Genomic DNA, 20,561 nt, shown 5'->3' with positions numbered 1-20,561 from the left:
TATCCATTTATTTTATTCGCGGATATCTATTAAACTACCCGTCCAGTACCTGTGACAAATTTTATCCGCAGATATTTACGGGTATGGATATGTTTGTTATCCTTAACTGTAACTTGGTATAAATTTTCACATTTACTGATAGAAAAAGTTGCAGTTATTGAAATTTCAAGTAAGTTTAAAATTCTTGAAGTTATTTTTTATGGTTATTTTAAGAAAATCTAGTTGATATACTGTTTTTTTATGGTGAAATATAAAAGCCCAAAACAAATCATGCTAAAAATGAGCCAGCCAATCGATTGACACTATGATCCAATTGATTGGATCATCTCAAAACTCAAAAATATAAACATCGGAGTACACTACAACGACTAGTTGAATGAGGCGTAAATGTAACGACTATTTGCAACGGCTAACTCGTGAAAGTTGAAGCATTGCATTAGAGGTAACTCTTTCTTCTCTATCATCTTATCCCACATTCTCTTGTGCATTGCATTAGAAACACCTTAGTTCTCTCAATCATCAATCATAACCTAAAATGGTAAAAAAGAGAACCGGGTCCTCTCAATCATCACCATCCTACTTCTCCAAAGATTTCTCCACTCGAGAGCAAGAGAATAATTTCAATCGATACTATGTCAACAGGGAATTGCATGTCTCTCATTACTTGGTTGAAGAACTCTTCAAGGATTTCTCCTTCATGGAAGCCTTCGACTTTGCCGACCTAAATAACTTTGTCTTTGAAAAAACTCAAGAGAGGTACCCCGAATTAATAAGGATGTTTTATGCAAATCTCACTTACAAATAGAATCATCACATCATTATATCTCTTGAAGATTTTGCAAAAATTTGTAACCTACCCTTCATCGAAAAATATTATGAAAGGTTTTTTCGTCCTGGCCACCAGCTCTATCTTCCCAGTATCTGAAAGGTTTTGCACATAAGCGACATCCTGGTTCACGAAGGACTATTATGCTTCCTGAGAGTTCTGGGGAACCCAAGATGGAAAAATGGCGGGGAGCTTGGCAATTATAACATTGGAGGTTTCCAGAGATATCCCAATAGAACGAGAATTAGAAACTCTCGCCTTATTTCTATCACCTTCTACAACGGGATCCTTATCTCAACCTCTTTTATTGGGATCGTCCATTGTAGGAGGAAGAAAGTTGTGATACTTTTTATTCCGCCTCTCGCCTTGGTTCGTGAAAGTTGGACGAGGAAGGTCAGAGTGTGAAACAAACAAGTCAGAGGAAACCTGAGGTGGTTGGCCAGAACTCTGGTCAGATGAACTAGAAGAAGGGAGAGCCTTAGTAGTTTTCCTCATTTCATAAAGGTTATTTAGAGAGGCCATCAAATCTTCACACAGGGAAAGACGGTCCATTAAACCCCCTCACCAAAAGCCCTTTCTTTTCCTCGGCACTAAAAGCGTCCAAGATAGCCTGAAAATTAATAACCTTCTTCAGTTGCTTCATAGATCCGACTTCCTAAGGGGTTTTCCCTTCCACATAAACCAATCCTTCCCAGAAGGAAAACAAATCTTTCTTCAACAACCCCTCTTCCAATTAAAGTTTTTCGTTACCAAAAAGAACATTTAAGGGATTCTTGCTTGAAATGAACCCAAGACCAATACTTCCTAACTTTCTCCCGATAGAAAGAGTAGGTAGATGGAGAGGGGGGAACATCCCGATCAACTTTACAAAAATCTGAATGATCCTTGAATTTAATAATCCTTGAATTTTTCCAACTTTAGAAAGACTCAGGGGAGTTACTAGAATATAATGATCCTTGAATTTTTCCAACTATCCCCTACCCACGAATTGAAACGGTAGCCTAACTATGAACAGGGTCTTGCGAGGACCGAGACACAAGGAATAAATTGAAAAAGAGTCTAACAGATGGCTCTGCACGCTGATACTCACACCAATGTTGGAACACATTTACGAGGGCCCCGGAAGACGGATGAAGATGGGAAGGATATATAGCCAAATGGTCTAACAAGCTCTCCGCGAAAGTAGTAAATGGTTGCTTAAATCTCAATCGGGTGAAGAGACACTCGTAAAAGGAAATGGCACACCCATCATAACTGTTGCAAATCCATTTAACCTCGCCAATATGGGAAACAATCCAATTAAAAGGCGGACCTACATCTATTCTAGCATCAGCCAATTTCTTTGAATGAACATACACAGAGACGATCCCCACTACCTCAGGATCAACCTATGCGTAGAGTCTAGAATCTAAAAGCAGAACTAAAGTCGGTTTTCCCCATTTAAACATTTCGTCCCAACTATTATACCGTAGATAACAAAGATTAGAGGTAGGACTGTTATTCCTAAAAAGGAGATCTTCTTTAATCTCTTCATCTGTATGCTCCATGCTGCTAACATCTACAAAAGTTTTAGAAAAGCAATGAACCCTTACTTCATTTTGAGAAACAATGGTCGTCTTTGTAACACCCTTCTAAACCCCGCGGAAATTACTAAAATAATTCAGAGTAAGACATGAAAACAAGGGTGCCACAATTCAATTTAAAACAAATTTATCATAAATTCATTGTCATGCTTTCACTAAGGAGCAATTTGTCATAATACATAAACATCTCATGTTTGCACAGCGGAAAATTCATCATACGGATAAGCATAACATCATCTATGCAATATTCCACATAATTACTCCAACAACAACAAAATAGATTATCATTATAAACTCTAATCTAGCGTTCCCCCAGTGTTACAATATCAGAGCATGACACCGACACCATACTTAAACAAACTGGCCTATGAGCTATCCTCACCAGAGCCAAAAGCCGCTACTCGCCAATCTGAAATCATCAAAGTAAGGGTGAGTCTCATTCTCAATTAATCAATGTTATGCATTCATAAGCAACAAAACATCATAATATATCATTCACCCAATTTGTCATATATTCAGATTCACATCTATTATTCATCAATTCACACAATAATAGAATACATCACCAAAAGATCACACCATAACAATTACACCATCATCAAATATTATAACATTGGACAATCTTCCATTCATGTTATAATTATACATAACAACCTAATGCAAATGCAACTATATGCATGTGGTACCAAACATGGGATAACCCATCTCACCGATCCACCACCATAAAGATTCGGCTACTTCTCTCACCAATTCCACACAATGGGAATTAGCTACCGCTGTCCCACCACCATAAGGGATACAGCCCACAACATGATTATGAAATGCATGTACCAACCATAACATGCTCATCATTCAACATTAAACAACCAAATGTCATAATCATCAACTACCACGATAATCAATAGCCACACACAGTTATGCTATTTCTCAACTATAAATAAATACATATTTTACATCAACAATATATGTATATCAATTACCAGTTACAACCACGACATCATAACAGATAAAACATTCACCACACAGTGCAACAACAATAGCACCCCTCACAATCGTGTACCAAGTACAACAAATCAACCCAACAATAACAGAGCATTTACATCATCATTCATCAAAACACATGATAACCATATTTACCATGAACAACATCCATTTTGCATAACAAGCAGAAGCAATCACATTATAACAACACCCATCATTGCACATATTCAATTATGCAAACAACAAACCATTGCACCTCATCAACTACGCAAAACAAGAATAAACCGCATTTGAAGAAAACGATACTTTTCAAAATAACATCAAGTTATTGTTGTTATATTTATTTTATATGGTAGAACATTCAATTTAAGGAACAACGTCCAAACGGCGTCTAAAACGGACTTACGGTTTGAAAGTTACGCATTTTTACATTTTTCAAAGAAAACAATTATCGCTACAGCACGCGGCGCCAACCGGGTTCGCGGCGCGAAACGAGAAAAACTTACGCCTTCGCGGCGCCAACACATGGACGCGGCGCGACCTGAGCGTATCACAACTTCCTGGTTTTCTGCCCAACGGTTCGCGGCGCAAACAGTGGTTCGCGGCGCGACCTGGCGATTTTGCAGAATTACGGGTCTGCATTCAGACTCTGCGATTTCACATCCTTTTCACCCAAAAACGATTCCATACATCGCATACAAGCATATAATCATCGAATTTCTCATCACACATCATTATACATCAAAACAACACATCAATAACCAACAATCTATACAAATTCATCAATTATCCCAATTCATAACATACCTAACAATATCAAATCCCAATATACCCAATCGAATCGAATCATACGTTAATCCATCTCGTTACCCATAATCACATAATAGAAATTAACCGGAAGAGTCCCCCCTTACCTTAGCCAAGAGTTCTTGATTGGTCTCTCCCTCCATTGCTCCTCTTTCACGTTCTTCGTGTTCCAAACTCTTTTCACATTCCTTTCTCTTATTCTCCATGCCTTATTATTTTATAAAATAACCTTTTTTCCTCAATTCCTTATTTATGAAAAATAGATTTTAATTTAGTAAAAGGCCTACTAACATAGCACCCCCTCTTTACTAACACCGCATTAAGCCCAATAACCTCTTTTTCCACAATTCTTCAATTAAATCCAATCAAATGCCAAATAATTTCAAATAAATAATTTAATTCCAAATTAAATCAATTAATGAAAATATGGGGTGTTACAACTCTCCCCCACTAAAAGAGTTTTCGTCCTCGAAAACATACCTCAAGTAACCAGCTCGTATAAGAGTCCTCCACCTGACTCTCCAGCTCCCAATTAACGTTACCATCGGTCAATCCTCAAAATCCATCTGACATAACCAACAGGAAACATGTTTCATGCATTCAAATCCCAGTTCTTACGTCGCATTTGACTATCCAAAAGTATACCACTCGCTTTATCTCCAAAAGGTTATCAACAACAGAACATTGAGGTACAACCTATACAATACGCTCAACAACCGAGTAATACAATTACACAATCCATAGTATGATCACACTGATCAACACTGCAGTAATGCATTCCATCTACCAAACGTACCAACCTTAGACACACTCTTCCATCTGAGCGATAAAATAATACTTACACTTTTTACCAACTGCTTCCCTCAAGAAACTCAATACTCATATTCCTTTACCATTGAATTCCAATTATCTGACTCCTCTTAAGTCACACCATCAATTATCCAACACTTTACATCCTGCTTTCACTACACTACTCTGATTACTCATTACAGTCATCTATACCAATTAGATTTCTGAGTTATACCCAACTCTGGTCCTCTTTACTCATTCGTTCAAGAATCATTCTTTACCATCCATGGTACTAGTCCACCACTCATCAATACTTACTCGCACTCAAAAACAAATTCTTGAGTTTTTACATCTATTAAACATCCCGGCCATCGGAACAAGTACAAACTCATCAGCCTCAATATACCATCGCTTACAAAAAAAAAAACTCAACTAAGTCACGCTCTCTACCAAGAATCAAATCAACTCCGTCCTTCATAGAGTGTAATTCCTCATTATATCTCGAATTTACAATATCACCTCGATAACAGCACAAAATTATTACAGCATCATATATTATCAATCCTTCGTTTTAATTTCGCCGAATACATACTCGTTAACTATGTACAACCGTAATAACATATTCATCATCTCGGCAATTATTCAAAAGAGTTATAATTCTTCGACACGGTATCCTTACATCCACTGGATTCTAAATTCAACATATAGATTAATACATATTCCCTATGTAGGCTTCCGACATATTAATTCCTTACTTCCCGCGAGTAGTACTCATAACACCACTCCACATCACACTTTCGTTGCGCGACTCTGATTACCCGTCTTAAGTCATCATCCACCATGTTGCACTCTTTCATATTCACTTCTTCATAAGTTCACACAACATAGTGAGTGATTATTCTCATGGCTTAGTATTCATCACATCTTAAACCATTAAGGTAACAAAACAAGTTCATCTCTTCTATATGATTCCATCTACTACCAACAAGAGATTTAGGGTGATCAAGTCCTAAATTTGTCAATATTAGTTGAAAATCATATTTAAGCATAAACCGTCGTTACTACATAATAGTGTCCATTTCCGAGTTTGCACCCAAACTCATTAACATCGTCATAGTTCAATAATCCACTACGGTGTCCTTCTTCTAGAGTATTCTTCCGAAGCTCAAAACATCAGTTACACAAATCCAATCACTCAACCTCCTTACATCGTTTTCGTCGATTCTGAATTCACCGCCTTTACTTTGGTAATTCAAAGTCAACCTATCGATCAACTCAACATCATCTTTCTGACCTTTTCCAATCTCGTTAAGAATACCACTAGTCATCTTCTAGCATACTCAATCTAACACTATTAGGAGTGCCTTCACATACTAACTCAAGTCTCTAAATTGTCCAATTAAATCCAACTCATTCATCATTAGCACCGACATATTTAAAGACTTCCTACGCAACGCAGTAACACAACACTCGTAACTCGTGGTTTTACTCCAAATTCTATGACATCCTTCGTGCCCAAATATCATCCCACTCGACATCTCAACAAAGTCTTCCTCATATTCAATAGGTGTCAGAAATCCTCTAAAATTCTTCTTTTATACTTATCGTTACTCTGCCACCACCAATACGACTCCAAGAGTTCTAAGGTTTATTCCATCTTTTCTACCAATTCACTTCTCACTAAAATTCATCGGTACTCAAACCATCTTTATTACCGAACATCTCATCAACAACATATTCCACTCAATTCTGTTTCAAACAATCACGATAGTAAGCATTCCTATTCAACAAGTTTCACACTTCCTTAACCGACTTCACAATATCTCCTTATAGGATCAATCTATTGTATTTATAACTCTCCCATAAGGTAGAACATAATTTCACCTCTTCGTAGGCTCAAACGGTACATTAATCCAACACTCGGGACTCAAGATATGAATTTTCCAATCGTTGCCCGAAAATGCAACACTGACATCATGCAGCGACACTCTATACGATACATCCAAAAATCCTCAAATGGGTAAATTCAATTCTTAAAATTACTCCTCAACAAACCTTCTAATTATTCCTTCAATCCATTCAACACTGACACTAACATCCCGTGCAGTACCAATAAACAAGTCTAGTTATAAGAACAAGAGTAACCGTAACTTCGCCTCCTTCCAACGTCATCCTGTCACAATTAATTATGTTACAGCTGCTGCAACCATTTTTACAACAAATTTCATCTCGTTAGCTTTCCGACGCTTCAAACGGAACTCAATTCGGATGTCCAGAACTCCAGTTATGAATTTTCGAAGTTCCGCAGCTATTCAACAATTTCCTGCGTTTTGCTTACGAAAATCTCTCTCCAAAACTCATTCTCTTCAACTCTATCACATTCCAAACAGCCCCTTATCGTATCTCTTCACTTCCAAACATTCTTATGACTTGAGCAACACACTCTATCGCCGAAGTGCGATTTCTGGAACATTACGACAGCAATCCTCTTTGCAAACTTGCAGCTGAATCTCTTCCGAGACGTAAAGCTACTCAACTGACATCTTCACAGTACACCAGTAGAGTTGACACATCGCCACTTTCCAATTTCCTTCTCTTACAATAACTGTCAATTACCTCTAATCATCTTCCTTCAAGATGTTCCAACTCAATTACCAGTCAAGTCTTAATTCCAAGTCACCTTCAATTCGGGAAACAACAAACTCCAACAACGCTCGCACTGTTGCCAACAACAGCCTACTGAATCAATCTTCTTACAACTGAAACATAACCGAGAAGCGAAGCTTCTCCCCCACTTGTTTCAATCCAACACCTGTAACAAACAACCAAGTACCGACAGTGATTCACCCACATGTCGTGTACCGAGGAATAAAACACCGACAGTATACAACTGTCGTGCAACTCAGCTGACTCGACAATTGGCCGGACGGACCGACCTGCTCTGATACCACTATTGTAACACCCTTCTAAACCCCGCGGAAATTACTAAAATAATTCAGAGTAAGACATGAAAACAAGGGTGCCACAATTCAATTTAAAACAAATTTATCATAAATTCATTGTCATGCTTTCACTAAGGAGCAATTTGTCATAATACATAAACATCTCATGTTTGCACAGCGGAAAATTCATCATACGGATAAGCATAACATCATCTATGCAATATTCCACATAATTACTCCAACAACAACAAAATAGATTATCATTATAAACTCTAATCTAGCGTTCCCCCAGTGTTACAATATCAGAGCATGACACCGACACCATACTTAAACAAACTGGCCTATGAGCTATCCTCACCAGAGCCAAAAGCCGCTACTCGCCAATCTGAAATCATCAAAGTAAGGGTGAGTCTCATTCTCAATTAATCAATGTTATGCATTCATAAGCAACAAAACATCATAATATATCATTCACCCAATTTGTCATATATTCAGATTCACATCTATTATTCATCAATTCACACAATAATAGAATACATCACCAAAAGATCACACCATAACAATTACACCATCATCAAATATTATAACATTGGACAATCTTCCATTCATGTTATAATTATACATAACAACCTAATGCAAATGCAACTATATGCATGTGGTACCAAACATGGGATAACCCATCTCACCGATCCACCACCATAAAGATTCGGCTACTTCTCTCACCAATTCCACACAATGGGAATTAGCTACCGCTGTCCCACCACCATAAGGGATACAGCCCACAACATGATTATGAAATGCATGTACCAACCATAACATGCTCATCATTCAACATTAAACAACCAAATGTCATAATCATCAACTACCACGATAATCAATAGCCACACACAGTTATGCTATTTCTCAACTATAAATAAATACATATTTTACATCAACAATATATGTATATCAATTACCAGTTACAACCACGACATCATAACAGATAAAACATTCACCACACAGTGCAACAACAATAGCACCCCTCACAATCGTGTACCAAGTACAACAAATCAACCCAACAATAACAGAGCATTTACATCATCATTCATCAAAACACATGATAACCATATTTACCATGAACAACATCCATTTTGCATAACAAGCAGAAGCAATCACATTATAACAACACCCATCATTGCACATATTCAATTATGCAAACAACAAACCATTGCACCTCATCAACTACGCAAAACAAGAATAAACCGCATTTGAAGAAAACGATACTTTTCAAAATAACATCAAGTTATTGTTGTTATATTTATTTTATATGGTAGAACATTCAATTTAAGGAACAACGTCCAAACGGCGTCTAAAACGGACTTACGGTTTGAAAGTTACGCATTTTTACATTTTTCAAAGAAAACAATTATCGCTACAGCACGCGGCGCCAACCGGGTTCGCGGCGCGAAACGAGAAAAACTTACGCCTTCGCGGCGCCAACACATGGACGCGGCGCGACCTGAGCGTATCACAACTTCCTGGTTTTCTGCCCAACGGTTCGCGGCGCAAACAGTGGTTCGCGGCGCGACCTGGCGATTTTGCAGAATTACGGGTCTGCATTCAGACTCTGCGATTTCACATCCTTTTCACCCAAAAACGATTCCATACATCGCATACAAGCATATAATCATCGAATTTCTCATCACACATCATTATACATCAAAACAACACATCAATAACCAACAATCTATACAAATTCATCAATTATCCCAATTCATAACATACCTAACAATATCAAATCCCAATATACCCAATCGAATCGAATCATACGTTAATCCATCTCGTTACCCATAATCACATAATAGAAATTAACCGGAAGAGTCCCCCCTTACCTTAGCCAAGAGTTCTTGATTGGTCTCTCCCTCCATTGCTCCTCTTTCACGTTCTTCGTGTTCCAAACTCTTTTCACATTCCTTTCTCTTATTCTCCATGCCTTATTATTTTATAAAATAACCTTTTTTCCTCAATTCCTTATTTATGAAAAATAGATTTTAATTTAGTAAAAGGCCTACTAACATAGCACCCCCTCTTTACTAACACCGCATTAAGCCCAATAACCTCTTTTTCCACAATTCTTCAATTAAATCCAATCAAATGCCAAATAATTTCAAATAAATAATTTAATTCCAAATTAAATCAATTAATGAAAATATGGGGTGTTACAGTCTTCATTTCTTCGTGATAACGAATGGAGGAGATCAAGCGTTTCACAACCTCTAGTTAAATTGGAGGGTGGGAGGTTTCTTCCTCATTCATTATAAAAGGGTTGAAAAGACTACCTCCAATCTCAACTGAACCTCTTCCAGTCTCAGGACTATAACTAAGAACGACCAAATTAGAAATGAGGCCATTTACTTTCAAAGGTTCATAATTAGGAATGCCATGATTTCCATAAATAGACGATGTGAGAGAACCGCCCCACCATCTTCATTTATGTTCAAAGGAATACCCCTAGGCCATCCATGAAAATAATAAGATGATAAAGGAATGGCAAGGAAGAAATGGCACCTGCAAAATTAAGTTGAGCAAAGTAAGCTGTTTGGAGGAAAAGAAGTGACAAACACTGAAACTCGGGAAAGAGATGATACTACTGGAAATAAAGGAGGATTACCCAAGGCAATGCTTAAGGAAACCCGAAAGTGACAACAGAGATGGAAAAGAGAAAACTAAAAAGTTCTAAAAGAAACTTGTAACCAAGATTGTATAGAGAGGAGGTAACGTTACATAATCGTGGAGGTGTCATCACCATAGTGATCCAGCGACTTAGACACATTGGGATTACAAATGCACTCGAGAGCACTAAAAGGGTTTTGCCTACGTCACCAATAGAATAATCATCTAGAGTTGTTCGTGATATAGTCAGACAGAACACCCTGATAATTAGACAAGCATTTATTGAAGATGTGTTCTAACTTTCCGGCTCAACACGAGATGCCAAAGCCTAACCTTGCTCGGACCGGCCTAAAGACTTCCCGCACTTTTCAGTGCAGCAAGCCTGGGACAACTGCTAAGGACCGAATGCCCAATGCAAAGGTCAATCAGGCCCATTCTTCCACCCATTATGAATACCACGTTCCTAGGGATCTGGATTCTCTAACGTTCTAGCGAAAATATTAGAGTGAATTTGAGTTGCTTTCAGCCATTTGATCTCTCAAACCGTCATTATTCTTTCACGTGGATTTTTCTTTACACAAAAAATTAAAATAGGAAAAAGATAGAAAACAAGAATTGCATGGAGACAGAAACCTTACAATTCAGAAATACACAAACTTCACCTTGCTTCCACTGTCACCTTACCGCCTCCAATCACAACCTTATCATCTCTGGTCGCCATCCTTTTCCGCCCCCAACTACCGTTTCTTTGTAGTTATCACCGCCACCACAGACTGATTAAGTGTTGCTAATGTATAACAATAAGCTTCTATATGATTGATGCAAAGTCATGCGGTGTAAATTAATCCTTCTCCAACTGCATTCTATGGTAGTGAAAGGATTTATTAACATAGATTTTACAAAAATCTGGAGACATAAATTATCATCAAAGTAGAAAAAGAAATCATGGGAAATTAGTGAAAAGGGAAAGAATATTCTACAAAAAATGACCCATTAGAAATTGAAGAATATGAATGTCAATAAGAAAAGTTAAGAAGAGTGCAATTAACCATCAAGCAAACATAACTCTGTTAATGGGGACATCAGCCTAAGCCTAAGTTAGTACGAATGTCTGTGGGGAATTGGAAAGAGGTTGACTGCCGGAGGCTGCAAGAAGAGGGTTAGGGAATTTATGGGTCCTGGGTAGAATTTCTGGGTTTTGCGAAGTTTTTGTCTCCATGTAATTCTTGTTTTCTATCTTTTTCCTATTTTAATTTTTTGTGTAAAGAAAAGCCATGTGGAAGAATCATGACGGTTTGAGAGATCAAACGATTGAAAGCAACTCAAAGTTACTCTAACGTTCCCGCCAGAATGTTAGAGAATCCAGATCCCTTTCCTAGCACCTATAAAGGTACACAACTCAGTTCTCTAAGATTCTTTTCTTCTCTTACCTCCTTTATAACTAATTTGAACGGTGAAGGGTTAACCTTGCAGTTTAAGCACGCACGTGATATTAAAATCAGAGAAACTATTCAAAAAAAATCTCTTAAATGGTTCTAGGTACAGAACACATAGAAATATCAGATCACACTTAATGAGATGAAAATATGTTTTATTAGTATTTTTTCAATTAAGATAAATAAAATTAAGAGAAAATAAAAAGCTATAACTCTCAACTATAAATTACAAGCTATAAAAAAATTAAGGGTGGCAAACAGACAAGTCCGCTTCGTTTAAACCCACCCCGCAAAAGCTCGCAAATAAATTTGACGGAGCGGACATTTTTAAGGATGCTGGTCTAAAGCCTAGGTCCACCCTGCAAAAAAGTAAAAAGCCCGCAAGCATTGCACCTTCCTTCCGTACCGACTAATCCACCCGAGAGGGTTACAGTTGGTTCTAGGCTCCTTCAAACTCAGGACCTTAAGGGGACCAATCCCTTAAGACCCAAGCACCCTCCCACTAGGCCAACTCTCACGGGTTTAAATATTTGTTAAAAAAATGTCATAAGACAATATTTTTATATATTTTTTATTTTAAAAATAAAATAAATCCTAATTATAATTAGCAATAAAATATCAAGAATTATATCTAAACACTCATAACTCAAACATTTGTTCCACACCTATTTTTTTATATTTATTTTTTTTATCACGGCCGGTTTAGTCTAGTTCGTGGTCAATTATGACATCGAGTGATTCCAACTCCTCCTATCGCAATCGTGGGAAATCTTTCAAATAGAACACCTCGTTTAAAATCGTTAAAATAAAAATTAAGAACACCTCGAATAATCAATTCCGGCACACCCAACTAAAACAAATCAAAACCAATCATCCAAATTCCTCTAGTTGTTACCCTTCCGCAACTAATTATCTTCAACTTCGCTCAAATTAGTTACTAAATCTAATTCTCTTCCTCGATTCCGATTCTCCGCATAGATTTGGGATTAGGGTTTTCCATTTCCAGAAACCCAACATTTCTCGCACAAATGGTTGACCAATCGGTTCTATCAATAACAAACCAACCTTCCGATTCTTCCACTACAGTATTATCCAAGGGTTTCACCGATTGGATTTTCGACTGCCACGGCTTCTGGCACAATGCTGTGTTGATTGTTTCCTCTTTCCTTTTCGTTATGTATTTGGCTCTTCAAGCCAGGAAGAGCTTCGTTAAACTCACCAATGGCCGCTCTTACATCATTATCTCTTATTACGCCTCTCTTTGGCTCGTCAGCATCCTTAATCTCGCCTGGTGCTTTTCTCAGGTTTTATTTTTGTTGCATTAACCTAGTTTTGATTTTATGGAAGTGATTAAAATTTAATCGATTCTGCACTTGTATATTCTTTTTGTTGAATTTGTTGCGGTGATTATTCAGGTATGGGAGTGTTCTGCTGGGAAAGAGCTAACTTGGAACTTGTTGTCCTTGTTTACATCTTCTGGAATGCTGTTTCTAGAAGTGAGCTTGCTGGCGTTTTTACTTCAGGGGAATAATGCAAGTGGCGTAGAGGCGTTGACACGAACCTTCGGTATATCGGGTATCATCGTTGGTTTTGATGTCTTGTTGAAGGTAATTAATTCTTTTGTTTTCACTAGAAATTTCATTGTCCTTGTGCTTTGCGGTGGTTTTGATGCCTTATATCTGGTATGAATAGTTTGATCTTTTTTTGTTAGGCTATCTATTTGTTTGCATTTGGGGTCCCGTTGTTCATTGACACCGATTACAGTACTCCCCGTGTGAAGTGGAACTTATGGGTTGTTCACAAGCTAGTCCTCACTGTTGTTTATGGGTTCATATTGTTTATATATCATTCTAGGTGGAGGGAGAGGTTACCCGGTAAGTTTATTATAGGGATTGTTACAATTTACAAAAGTTTGTTTGCTGTTATTTCTGTGATGGCATTTTTTTTCTTCCTTTTGCAGCAAGACCGGCGTTCTACAAGTATGTTATTATTATGTTCATCTTGAATGCAATTGCTTTGTTTGCTTGCGGGCTTACTGGAAGCGGAGCTGGTTTTGCTTTTTGGTTAGCTTCTTCTAAAGCTTGACACAATAGTTTTGAATCTTCTTGTTTGGCTTCTTTTTCTTAAGCTTGTGTTTTCTTTTTCTTGCAGGTTTTATCGCGTCACTGTTGTGTGCTACCATGCCTTTTATCTTCCGTTGCTGTATATTACTTTTCTGGCAGACTTTTTTCAGGTTACAATGTGATTTAGTTGATGTAAAATGCAGTATTGTTTGTAGTGGACAACGTGGCTGATTGTTCTTCTTTTGATTTCAGGAGGAAGATTTTCACATGGAGAATGTGTATTACTCTGAAATGAAAGATGCCGGTTTCTTCGAATCAGATTGGGACTGATGTGGTATCAAGTATTAACTGTAAGATTAGATTAATAAGTCCTCAATATATCAATTGCAGGACATTCCTTTCACGACATTTGTAAATAACTAAATATGTTTGTAGATCGCGTTGTATATCTTTCTTTCTGTTAGGGGAAAAAGTTTAGTATATAGTCACCTCCTTGAGTATTTTGATTATTTTACCATATTACAATGTCTTATCTTATGCGTGGTTACAATGAAACACAAAAAATAGTAAGGGGGCATATGGAGAAAAATATTTATCAACCCACATATGGAGAAAAATAGTAAGGGTAAACTGTCTTTTGGTTGACATAGAGGATAGACACTTATATTTTGGGGATTACTTCCCATGGGTTCTAGCGCACCACAGCCCCTCAATTCTGGAGATGCACGTGTCCATTAAAATTTTGTTCGAAATATATCACCGAAATTAATTCTAAAAATTCCGGAATTAATTCTGGAGACGGAGATTCATCTCTGTAACATTCTATCTTGCATAAAATTGGTGGATTTTTTACGTCCATGTTTGGTTTGGCTTTTGAAAAGGTCAAAAGCAATTCTAGAGATCTAGAATTAATTGTGTAATTTTAAAATGTTTGGATAGGCAAAAGTATAATTGATTCTGGCTTTAGAATTGATTCTACTTGACGCTAAAATTTGTAGTTTCTGTCTTCAGAATTGATTCTGGATGATTTTTATACTATAATTTATTACTTAACTCATTTTTACATAAATATATTCAAATATAAATCAATTATGTTAAAATCAATTCTGATAAAATTAATTCTACCAAGCTCAATTCTGCTAAAATCAATTTTGTCCACCGTCTATTCAAACACACCCTAAGAATTACGGTGGGAGAGGTGAGGTCCAAACTTATGGTGAGTTATCCACTATTTGCAAGGTAATGGTTTATGATGAGGGAGAATTTTTTTTTGGTATAAAAAGGGTTTAGAAAAGAAAAAAAAATTCTAACCGCACCATATGAGGTAGAAAAACACATTATGAAAATCCAAAAATATTTCTTAGATTTTAGAGATGCATCTTTTGGCGGATCTCAAAATACATCACATATTCAAATATGAATGAATTGTGTGTGAATCAAGTGCGTATTTTTAGAATCTAAGTTTTTTTTTGTTTTTTTTTATGAGGTGTGCTAGTAATACATAGGCTGAATTAAGAAACTCCAGAGAAAGGACACTCCAACACATCTAGGGAATGACGCTCCAAAATTATCATCATCTGAAATTAGATTTAATTCATTTGACACGAGATTCGGAAGAATAAGAAACTCGTTATTATTCAAAGTAAAATTTTAATTGGCTATCTAATTTGTACACCGATTTTCTCTCCACTAAATATGATTGAATTTGATGTGCCAATTCTTCTGATTGATCTTTGTGATTCTTCGAACTAAGGTTGGGAAGATGTGTTTGTCTCTAATCTCTTGGCTAATCATATCTATCCAAATTTAAATTGTATTGATTTTGACAAAATTGATTTTAATCATTTGCATAATATTAATTTAATACTTTTTTATAGTTTATTTTTTAACTAGATTATACATACTTTATGTTGAGCTTTTGATACTATATTTGTGTTGTTTTACTAACATTGGGTTTTTGAGGCATCAAAAAATAACATTTGCCTTTGAAAAATACTTTTTCATCTTTATACGTGCATACCACACCCTTGAAAATTTAAAATTGTCCTTCATGCGTCTAACATTCATATGAAGTAATTCAGAAACATGAGTAAGATGTTGAAACGTCTTATGTGACATCTTGGTTTACTTCCCATCTTATTAGTCACCATACAATTTATCTTTTTCAATTGTGAGATCAGGAACACTAATGACGACTTTTTTTAGGCAATCTTTCTCATACTTCTGAAATTTAGGTGACTAAGTATTATCTGCCACAACTTAGTTTTTATATCTACAATGTCATCCATGATGTCAATAACATGATCTTCAATATTCCGGTCTACAATGTTAGCAACAATCATCTTCCTCTTCACAATTTTTTTTCTCTTAGCGTTGTGTTTATTTTTATATATATCAAGCACGCATGAGGATGATACTTCGATTTTGAACACCACGTATAACAATTATTTGATGAAATGATACCCTTCATTATTTGTTCCTGATATTTTGTTAATGACAACACATTCAGAACAATTGAAATTTAAGCAAAGTTCTTGATCACATAGTTGGATGATACTAATAAGATTTGCAGTAAGACATTCAACAAGAAGAACATCATCTAAGTTAGGAAGACCTAAATAATCCAATTTCCATTTTCCAATGATCTTTCTTTTAGCACTATCACCAAAAGTAACATAGCTATTTGTGTAAGGTTTTAACTCTTTCAAATAGTTCTTTTCTACAATCATATGTTTAGAGCAGCCACTGTCAAAATACTAATCTTCTTGAGATGAAACTCTTACAAATGTGTGGGCATTATAACTTGTAGGTGGTTCTTTGACTTTCCAAACTTATTAACCAAATTTTGAGGTTTTCTTAGAGGAATGGTGTTTATAGTTATACTAAGGTTTATCATACAATTTGTAGCAAAAATGTCTTATATGACCTCGTTGACCACAGTAATAACACACCTAAGATCTTCTACGATATGCATTAAATGTGTCGAACAGGATGTTGTGACATGCAGTTTGACATATTGAACTCATTCTTCTTGACAAGAGGAACTAACTTGGGTTTAGTATTCAGTAAGCTATAGTCAAAACAAATTCCTTTCACTCTCTAACACTCTTGCCAACCTCTAAAATTTCATCAAGAGTTTCAGAATCAGAATTTAGTGTACAAACTAATCTAAATCTTTATAAATATAATTTATAAGCTCAAAAATATGTCATGCCAAACAGAGTCTAAGTCTTTATAAATATATTCAACATCTACTTTTACATATACATTCGTTTAGACTTATAAATGTGTAATACATTATTATTAATTTACAGTTATATCCAATCATCTAAATCATCAACGATCTTTTGCGTATGGATTTTTATCTAGTTTATCATAAAAAGTTACTACACTCAAAGCTTTCTATAAATCATAAAAAGTTACTACACCCAAAGCTTTCTATAAATTTTTAAAATTTTTACTGAATAAATGATGTATTTGAATTATATAAAGATTAGATATATAAATTATTTAATATATCTAAAAAATAAAATTTACTTGAAAAAGAAAATTGAGTGAATAGTATACACTTCCCATAAAACTCAAGGCGGTCATAAATTTAAAGAGAAATGATATATCATTACTCAATTCAAAGGGAGTATTTTTTATGTGCATTTGAGCCACACTTAAAATGGAGTTTGTATCTACGGTGTAAGAGATACAATATCCGGTGTTACAGTTTAGTTGTCATTATAGCATACCTCAAATTTAAGAACTGACATTTTTGAGTTCTGTTAATAAAAGTAGGGACTAAGCCCAGCTAGTTACTTCTTTTGTTATGATGAATTTTAATTTAAAATTAATCTTTTTCTAGCTCTTCTCACAAACTTTGAAACAGTTTATTCCTATAAATAAGATTAGTTTCTGATAAAAATCAGAGACGGTCCAAAGGTTTAGCAAAACTATAACTTCTGATCCACTCAGTCAGGAGTTTACAACATCATCCAAACTATAACATATTTGTGACAAAAGTTAGTGGAGTTACCTGAATCACCCATGCTCATTATTCATCGTTGTGCGGCAAATTTATGGATTGCATGCTCAATAACTTAAAAGTACTAAAACAATTTGTTAAGCCCTTAATGCACAGAGAAAGTAAGAACATTTTCTCCAAAAGACAAGTAGCTCACTAATTTGTGTTTTAAGACCTACGAAACAAGACAATAGCAAACTATGCAGATAAAACACTTAAGACTTGACCACCACAGATTAAAAAACAGTATGAATAATAACTATGCATGTCTTTCAGACGCATTTTACATCTGGTACATTTTTCCTCTAAGGACTCTGTTTACTCAGGATATCCTCGATAAGATCAGCAGCTTCTTGAACTGTTGTGATGCTCTGTGCACTATCCTCTTCAACGCTTATGCCAAACTCTTCCTCGAGTCCCATCACAATTTCAACCTGAAGGGCATGCAAATGGAATTCACAACAATCAAAACAAGGTAGTGTTCTGCCTATTAATTTGCTCCAAGATTTGGCAAATAAATACAACTAGCTTATATACAGGCAATTGCAATGTCTAGTAGTAGTAAGATCTCATTTACCGTGTCAAGCGAATCAGCTCCAAGAGCTGCAAATTTTGATTCGCCAGTGACATTAGAGTCATCTGATAAAGCCAGCTGCTTCTTCACTATCTGGCTCACTTTTTCCACTGTCTGTGGTTTAGCCTGAACAAAGCATTCAGCATAAGCAGAAAATGGAAGATACACTCCCCAAAACGCATAGTTATGTGGAGTGGAGGAGGGAAACCATTCAGAAACAATAGAAAAATACTGGAAATGACTGATGTCTTAACATAATATCAGTCAAACTGTTTAGATATACAGACTTCAACATCTATATGAACTACTAACCTACATAAATGCAGTTATAAAGTATGACAAAATTTCAGAAAACAGTTGGTTTATGAATTCAGAACATTCTCTAATGCAACACAGTTCATAGTGTACTATAGAATTGTGCATTTTCCGCGACTTCCAAATGTAAGACTTAATGAAGTGCAGTTTGTATAAGAAAGTACTATTTAACCGCAGTTTTAAACAGTCTAACATGCAAGCACAAGGTAAAATGTGTAAAGCACTTTTATAGCAGTGACATACAGCACAGGTAACTGTAAGGCGAACTGGGCGTGACTGTGAGCTAAAAGACACATTCCATCTCCCATAGCTTGAAGTGACAGCCTGTTCAACATATGCATTCAAATGAACTTCATTAGAAAATTAATACAAAATATTCAAAAAAACAACAAAATACTAATGTCCCTACTGTTTAGTAAAAGAAAAATCATGAACCAATACTGAAGAATGAGCACAGCATTGGCCTGATGTGCAAGCAAATTCTGGTCCAAAATTATTCAATTATAAACCTTCATCAACACTTGTGAGAATTATCAACTAATCCAGAATACACGATCTTAATTATCGATAAATACACTAGTAACTAATCTCAAACAATAAAATTCAGGCATTCTATATCACAAAACTATAATTTCCGAGAAATTGAAAGCTGATATTTAGAGAATTTGATATAGAGATCGATCAATAGAAAAAAGAGGAATAAACCGAAGCGGAAAATTGCGGTGATTAGTGAAAGATGGAAAAGTGATGGAGAATTGAAGGTGATAGGAAGACGATACCAGTCTCTGATTGAGTTGAGGACGGAGAGAGAGCAGAGAGCGTGATGCTTGCATATTGGTCGCCATGGAGGTTGGTGATGAGGTTTGTGTGGAGAGATGAAGAGAAAGTGAGAGTGAAAAAGGGGAAGAGAGGGTTGAGAAGGTGGCGGAGAACGCGAAGGGTGTGATGAGAAAAGGGCGTTAAATAAGGAATAAATAAATAGCTCCGTGTTTAGTTTGCGCTCTCTTTGATTAGAACACGGATTCTTTAGTCACTCTCTTCTTAGAATTTTAGGTACCTGGCAAATGGAGATTTAAATCCGCCCCACAAAAGTTTATAGAAAATTGAGCGGGTTTAAGTCTGCCCAATTAAAACTTATAGAAATTGAGGACGTGGCCTTAAAATTTATTCTACTATGCGAAAAAAATGTAAAGAAATCATTTCACTCTTATTATTTTCTTTTTGCAATTTCTAACAGCATTTTAATTTAAAATAAAATTAAAACATTTATTGTATGATAAATCAATAATAAAGAAGTCAACATTTACGGTTCTCTTATTTCTCACATTTTCTGAGGAAACCGGTATGTACACATGTGCATATAGACGAGTAGAAGAATCATTGTACTCTGAGATTTCTGCCTTTGGATATGGTCTTTGATCATGCTCTCTTAAGCTCAACTATGTGAAGATTTGGAGGTAAATTAAGTTCTAGGAACTTCCGTCATCGACGAGGATCCCTGAGAGAGAGAGAGAGAGAGAGAGAGAGAGAGAGAGAGAGAGAGAGAGAGAGAGAGAGAGAGAGAGAGAGAGAGAGAGAGAG

At 36.0% G+C, this 20,561-nt stretch overlaps 2 protein-coding genes across 2 annotated transcripts; one reads left to right on the top strand and one right to left on the bottom strand.

Annotated features, from left to right (window-relative positions):
* The first annotated feature begins 12,813 nt into the window (after positions 1-12,813).
* Positions 12,814-14,588, top strand: LOC131644120 (protein CANDIDATE G-PROTEIN COUPLED RECEPTOR 2-like). The gene is made up of 6 exons (XM_058914529.1): positions 12,814-13,320; positions 13,432-13,623; positions 13,728-13,890; positions 13,977-14,079; positions 14,168-14,249; positions 14,332-14,588. Exons 1-6 carry the CDS (start codon positions 13,045-13,047, stop codon positions 14,407-14,409), a joined length of 894 nt encoding a protein of 297 aa, XP_058770512.1. The 5' UTR covers positions 12,814-13,044; the 3' UTR covers positions 14,410-14,588.
* Positions 14,589-18,167: 3,579 nt separating this feature from the next.
* LOC131644121 (acyl carrier protein 1, chloroplastic-like) lies at positions 18,168-20,040 on the bottom strand. Its single transcript, XM_058914530.1, has 4 exons — positions 19,760-20,040; positions 19,224-19,304; positions 18,669-18,791; positions 18,168-18,525 (listed from the first exon to the last, which is right to left on the bottom strand). The coding sequence occupies exons 1-4, from the start codon at positions 19,823-19,825 to the stop codon at positions 18,397-18,399; spliced, it is 399 nt and encodes a 132-aa protein (XP_058770513.1). The 5' UTR covers positions 19,826-20,040; the 3' UTR covers positions 18,168-18,396.
* Positions 20,041-20,561: the final 521 nt, after the last annotated feature.

This window comes from Vicia villosa, linkage group LG1 (assembly GCF_029867415.1).
Source record: "Vicia villosa cultivar HV-30 ecotype Madison, WI linkage group LG1, Vvil1.0, whole genome shotgun sequence".
NCBI lineage: Eukaryota > Viridiplantae > Streptophyta > Magnoliopsida > Fabales > Fabaceae > Vicia > Vicia villosa.
This window is presented reverse-complemented; position numbering and strand designations above follow the sequence as displayed.

What these genes read in the sequence shown, in the direction of transcription:
- LOC131644120 (XM_058914529.1), top strand. Translation starts at nt 13,045, where the DNA reads ATGGTTGACCAATCGGTTCTATCAATAACAAACCAACCTTCCGATTCT. An exon ending in GTTTTGATGTCTTGTTGAAG is followed by an intron (nt 13,624 to 13,727) that starts GTAATTAATTCT and finishes TTTTTTTGTTAG; the next exon opens with GCTATCTATTTGTTTGCATT. An exon ending in GTGGAGGGAGAGGTTACCCG is followed by an intron (nt 13,891 to 13,976) that starts GTAAGTTTATTA and finishes TTCCTTTTGCAG; the next exon opens with CAAGACCGGCGTTCTACAAG.
- LOC131644121 (XM_058914530.1), bottom strand. Translation starts at nt 19,825, where the DNA reads ATGGCGACCAATATGCAAGCATCACGCTCTCTGCTCTCTCTCCGTCCT. An exon ending in GCCTTACAGTTACCTGTGCT is followed by an intron (nt 18,792 to 19,223) that starts GTATGTCACTGC and finishes TGCTTTGTTCAG; the next exon opens with GCTAAACCACAGACAGTGGA. An exon ending in GAGCTGATTCGCTTGACACG is followed by an intron (nt 18,526 to 18,668) that starts GTAAATGAGATC and finishes CATGCCCTTCAG; the next exon opens with GTTGAAATTGTGATGGGACT.